Source organism: Lagopus muta, chromosome 9 (genome assembly GCF_023343835.1).
Source record: "Lagopus muta isolate bLagMut1 chromosome 9, bLagMut1 primary, whole genome shotgun sequence".
In the NCBI taxonomy this organism is placed as follows: domain Eukaryota; kingdom Metazoa; phylum Chordata; class Aves; order Galliformes; family Phasianidae; genus Lagopus; species Lagopus muta.
In genome coordinates, this window is record NC_064441.1 from 11,360,739 (window position 1) to 11,366,738 (window position 6,000).

General features: G+C 46.8%; 1 protein-coding gene across 1 annotated transcript in view; it reads left to right on the plus strand.

Annotated features, from left to right (window-relative positions):
• Positions 1-5,371, plus strand: part of BDH1 (3-hydroxybutyrate dehydrogenase 1) — a 13,734-nt gene extending 8,363 nt beyond the window's left edge. The window contains exons 5-7 of the mRNA XM_048954735.1: positions 1,601-1,742; positions 2,558-2,710; positions 3,517-5,371. Of these exons, the coding sequence (XP_048810692.1) occupies positions 1,601-1,742; positions 2,558-2,710; positions 3,517-3,986 (765 nt within the window). The 3' untranslated portion in view covers positions 3,987-5,371. The remainder of the gene's footprint in view (positions 1-1,600; positions 1,743-2,557; positions 2,711-3,516) is intronic.
• Positions 5,372-6,000: the final 629 nt, after the last annotated feature.

Genomic DNA, 6,000 nt, shown 5'->3' on the forward strand with positions numbered 1-6,000 from the left:
GAGCAGCAAACAGCACAAAACTCTTATTTTCAGTCACCGCAAAACCAAACATTAAACTATGCATGGAACTTCTAGTGGCTCAATTCCGTATGCAGTATGCTTCCGTATGAAGTGAGTGCAGTAAATGTCATCTCTTAAAGAAAAGCACTAAACAGTATTAACTGTCTGCTTTGGAATAAGGGGGGGACGGAGAAGAATATGCAGGAGAGACGAGGCACTGAAGTTAATGAATTTCAGGGTACTGCGTGTGAGCATGGCAGATAAACACAGAAGCAAAGAGGAGCCAGGAGAAGGTGTGTTGAAAGATAAGGTGGCACTGAGAGCAATCTATGGTCACCCTTGTGGCCTCATCTACACTTCTGTCTTGTAGAAGCTGAGGAGTGAAGAGCACTCTGATGCTTACCAACGATGCTAACAAAGTAAGCAAGGCTACCTAAAGGAATGAGAGCTCAGCTAGGGGAGCAATCATCAGATTGTTCTGTGGAACATGCTTCATGGCTAGGCTGTTAGTGGGGAGTAAAAGCTTCTAGTGAGGATGATTTTGAGGGACGTGGGGCATTTTTTATAGTAAAGACAGAGATGTTCCAAAAAGAATATCTGGATTTTCAGATCCAGCTAATCAATATCCTGTATAAAAGTACCCCAGCATGGCCAGCTAGCTACAGTCCAGTAGCTCATAATCATGAAAGCAATTCAGGAATACTTATGAACTCCTATGAATATTCTCTGTCTATGTCCTTGTAGCACCATAGCAAAACTGAGCTGCAGGACCACTGAAGTAGCACACCTAGGGCATGGCAACCCTGTTCCTTGCTCATGTGAAAGATATCTGAGGGGTTGGCTGCAGTTACATGGCTGGACTATGAGCAGATATATACGTGTAAGCTGGGGTGTCTATTGCTCTGAGATGAGGAAAAAAGGAGTGGGGATGGGAAGCAGGAGTGAGAAATAGCTTGTGGAGAGAAGAGAGTAAGGTGCTGGAGAAGACTCCTGGGGAATTACTGATAGGCAGGTTGGCCAGACGTTTGATGATTGTACTCTGTAGGAGTCCATTGGAGGCAGCAGATATGTCTCCAGGCAGCAGGAGCTGCATGTACAGATCAGCTGAAGGGAGAGGGCAGTAGACAGGCAGTCCCTCTTATGGGATTGTTGCTCCCAGAGCTGGCAGTGTGACTGAGAAACACATGCAATGTATGTGTGCAGCCTCTCACAGCTATTTTATACCACGCCACTGCCACACTATTTGTTGTGCACCATATGCAGGCAAAAGTGGCAGTGGTACCATGTTCACATTGCTATGGTGGATCACAGCTTGATCTCAGGAACTTGTGCTGGGCAGGAGTTACATTGCTGGGGCAGATCCACCTCTGCCTTCTTCCCAGGGTCAAAGCAGTTGGTACCAGCTGACTCAGTGGCAGAGCTAATGGCCAGATGGCTCAGGGAATGGTGTTCTTCTGCAGAAACATCCCTGTTCATCTCCTTTCTCTTTGAACTGCAGGTCTGTCCTGATAATGCTGTCTGCCCTGCATACTCTCTTTTGCTTGACTTGGTGGTTGGTGTGTTTTGGCCACATTCAAACCAGCTCTTTCTTCCCCTCTAGAGTAAGGGAGAGGGTGGCTCCAAGGAACTGGACAACATGAACAGTGACCGAATGAGAACTGTGCAGCTCAATGTCTGTGACAGCAAAGAGGTGGACCGAGCAGTGGAGCATGTGAATAGCAGCCTGGAGGACCCAGAGAAAGGTGCGTGCATTCAGTGGGCTGTAAGGTCGTATGCAGATAGGTGACAAGAGCTCCCTCAGCTGGGCTCTGAGAGCATTTTCAGGGCATGCTTCAGGAGCTGCTATCCTGCTATATATATCCTGCTATATTCAGGAGCTGCGGTTGGAGGGCAAAAAGCTTTGAGGAGCAGCAGTGTGGAGCAAATGAATCAGAATGCAGCTTCGCCCTTGCACCATAAGATGACATCTCCAGAAAACAAAACAAAACAAAAAACACTCTGCTTTTTCTCAACCAGCTCCTACAGGGGGCATTAGCAGAAATTGGGGTGCTGTTTCAAGACCCTGGGGTTAGTGCTTGATTCTTGTGACTTGAGATTTCTTGTGACTCCCTTTCTGACATAAATCCTGGCCAATGTTCAAAAATTAGCAAAGGAAGTAGAGAGGCTATTCAAAGGATTTGTCACGAAGCTGGCTATTGTTAATGCTGTTGTAGATGTTACCATAAATGTCAAGGTTCAAGGGGTAGCTGTACCTGTCTTTCACTCTGATGAGCAAATTTTGCTCCAGTAGGTGAAAATCCCAGTTGCTCGTGCATTCCTGAAACCATTCCACCCTTTGTCAAGCTACATTTTCCTCAGTATTTTCTGTCTGATCCTGATTGTGGTTTTATTTGCTCAGAAGACCTAAGTCTCACTCTGGTATCTTTTCTGTCTGGCTTCATCACTACAGGTCATAAGTGCTCTGTTAAATGGTTCAATAATCTGTTAGCAAAGCTTTTCCCAAGCTGATCTCATTTGTCTCAGAGAGGAGAAGATTTATGTTTGATCTGTCTTCTAGGGCTCTGGGGGCTGGTTAACAATGCTGGCATCTCCACGTTTGGGGAGGTAGAGTTCACCAGCATGGACACGTACATGGAAGTAGCTGAAGTGAACCTGTGGGGGACCGTGCGAACCACCAAGGCTTTCCTCCCACTCATCCGGAGGTCAAAGGGTGAGTGATCTCCTCCTGACTGGCATTCTGTGAAATGGATCTCTCATTTGCCGCATGTCTTGCTGGACACCTGGGCTCTATGTGGCCCAGGGAGCATTTCTTCCATCATGGGAATGTAGCCATCTTTGTAGTCAAACCTCTTTTCAGTGCAACTCAGCACAGAGCACTGACAGTGTGTGATGTGCAGTCCCTGATTAGGCTGCAGCATCCACAGTCTCCTAGTGCTCTCCGCTACCAAAATGCGTGGCTTCTAGTGAGGAGAGGGTGCCCAGCTCTATTTCTGAAACCACAATTCAGCTGTCATTGTAGGGAAAGAAGCATGGGACTTACAACTTCCCAGTTGTGTTACAGGAGCTATCACTTTTGATAGTATAAGGCGCCATTGGGCTCCTGAATATTGTGCCTTAGCCTTGCAAATAACCAAGCTTAGTCTTGGTGACAGAGGTTTGCTTTGATGCTGCTTCGTCTTGTCTGAGCTCAATCCTGATTGCTGCTGAGCAATCCTATTTCCCACTATGCAAGTTCTGTCCAGCCTCTTCTGTGTTCCCCATAGCTCTGTACTTTCTGCATCACCATGTGCCTGTGCTCGCATGTAAAGGGAGCACCCCACTTGTTTTCCTGCCTGAAGGCTGCTGTACGTGACAGCAGTGCTCAGACACAGCTCAGACAGCAGCAGGTCTGTCAGGCAGCTCTTAGAGATACGCAGAGTGAACTGGATGCACTTTCATGAATCCGGTGGGTGGTGTATGTCAGGGATCTGGTCTACGCTTGTCAGCTCAGCTGTGCTTTCCCTGGCCTCTGCCTAGGTCGTGTAGTGAACATCAGTAGCATGATGGGTCGGATGGGCAGTCCTGCACGGTCACCATACTGCATCACCAAGTTTGGTGTGGAAGCCTTCTCTGACTGCCTGCGGTACGAAATGCAGCCCCAGGGGGTGATGGTCAGCATCGTGGAGCCTGGCAACTTCATAGCTGCCACCAACCTGTACAGCCCCGAGCGGATCAAAGCCATAGCCGATAAAATGTGGGACGAGCTCCCGGAAATCGTGCGCAAAGACTACGGCAGGAAGTACTTTGATGAGCAGGTCAGCAAGATGGAGACGTACTGCAACAGCGGCTCGACGGACACCTCACCTGTCATCGAAAGCGTTGCCCACGCGCTCACCTCCACGGCCCCCTACACTCGCTACCACCCCATGGATTACTACTGGTGGCTGCGCATGCAGATCATGACCCACATGCCTGCAGCCATTTCAGATCGGCTCTATGTCTATTGAGGCCTGACACTCTCAGGCTGTCCCGGGGGGAGCATTTTGTTTTAAGGAGAGCATTGTACACAATTCCCATTTTTTAAATTTTTCTAACCTCATTTCAGAGTACTGTAGCTCTAAAGGGTTCATTTAAACATCTGACATAACCTAAAGGGCAATAACTTGCAAGGGGTGCTTCGTTGGCAGGAATGTATTATGTTTGCAGGGACGTTGTTTCTTTGCTATTTATTTCATGTGATCTTTTTATTTTCACCTCAAATGCCGAGATAAAATCATTATTTAAATTGCAATTGCTCTGAAATGGTATCAAAATAATTTCTTCTGTTGATCCTCCACAATCTTCAGAATTCCTGCTTAAGATGCAGCCTTCACACCGTATAGCGGGGGCACTCCATGCTGTAGTGGCAAATCACTGCCTCCTGATGACTGTGAGTGTCCAACAGGCTTTTTCAGGCCTGGTCACAGTAGCCCAAAGCAAAGCAGAGGCTCCTTTAATTTGAGGATCAGAACTCAAAACACAGTGTTGCAACCAAGCAACTGACCATATCCCTTTTTCTCTTAGAATTATACCGGTAATTACTAGAGAAAGGAACCACACTGCTTTTTTTGCATACTTTCTTGCAAAGGAAGGAGTTCAGTGATCGAGGGACTCAGTCTGGCAGGCCTCTCCCACAGAAGTTTCTTAATCATACGAGCATTCCCATGAGCATGAGAAGCTTTAGTGGCAGGACTGCAGTCATCAGGATTGGCCCATTGTAACATTTCTCTTCTCTTCAACAGTAGTTGAACATCAACTCCAGACTTCATTTGGAGTAGAGTTTCACTCCACCTCCTGTAATCTGAGAGGGTCACCGTTGATCAGAGGGAAGCAAAGAGGGTTACAGTAGATCAGTGAATGCCATTTTTGCCAGAGACCTCAGTGTGTTACAGCAAAGTGTTTGTGCAGCACCTTGCACAGAAGGGCCTCAACCCTCTTCAGGGTCTGTAGGCACCATCGCAGTGCAAGTGCTGGTCATAAGAACTTCCATTGAAGGATTTACCAAGCCTAAGTACCTCTAACAGGATATAAATCTAACAAAACGTCCATAACATGAGAAAAGTAACTTTTAGAGCAGTTTCATTTCCGTGATGGTTATGTTTACATATCTGTGAAACATTTGTTTTGTACTGAAAGGATAGGAGAAAGAAAGCCACAAAAGAGCCTTTCGTGGGGAAGTGTGGAAAGAGTTAATTTGTTTAAGCTCAAAAGGCAAAAAACAAAAGAATTATAATAACTGTTGTTAGCAAGATGAAGAGAAGGGATCTCGTGCTCTAGTGACATATCATGACATGATTGAACTCCTTTGGCTTAATAAATGTGTACATGGATGGTAACAAAATTCCGAGGCTCCCTCTCTATTCTTTGGTATTTAAAGTGAGAAGCTTATATACTTCAGTTCTTTTGTTTGTTTAACTGGGACATCTGTTGTTACACATGCACAATTCATTCAGAGGCTTATTTGCAGCCTGGAGTCTTCTGTCCACATTTGTGCAAGGCTTCAGTACGAGTACCAGACATCTCCTCCTGCTTCTCATGACAAATATGTCTAACCCCTGGACTCCGTATGTTAACAGCTGTTAAGCCTGCGTCTGTATCGGGCTCCCATGGATTACAAAGGATTATTATGGATTATTCCCACGGAGTGGGAAGAGACGCTGAGCTGTGAAGAGGGGAGGAGGGGGACAGCAATGATTCAGCAGGGCAGCGTGCAGCAGGACCCTGGCAAACCTAAAATGAAACCTCGGTGTGACGAGCCAGCTTCCAGACCTTCGTGATCCCGAGTCCTGAAGTGACGTGGCTGTGGTAGCTGCATCTGGTGCTATAGGGAGGAGCATTGCCACATTTTCCAATACGTGGCCTTCTCTCTGGGACAGAATGTAAGATAAACCACAAGAGACTCAGCAGGCACTAATTTACAAGGCAGAGCAAAACATCTGGATAACAGTGGCTGCATTGCAGTACGGTTCACAGAGGACTGTG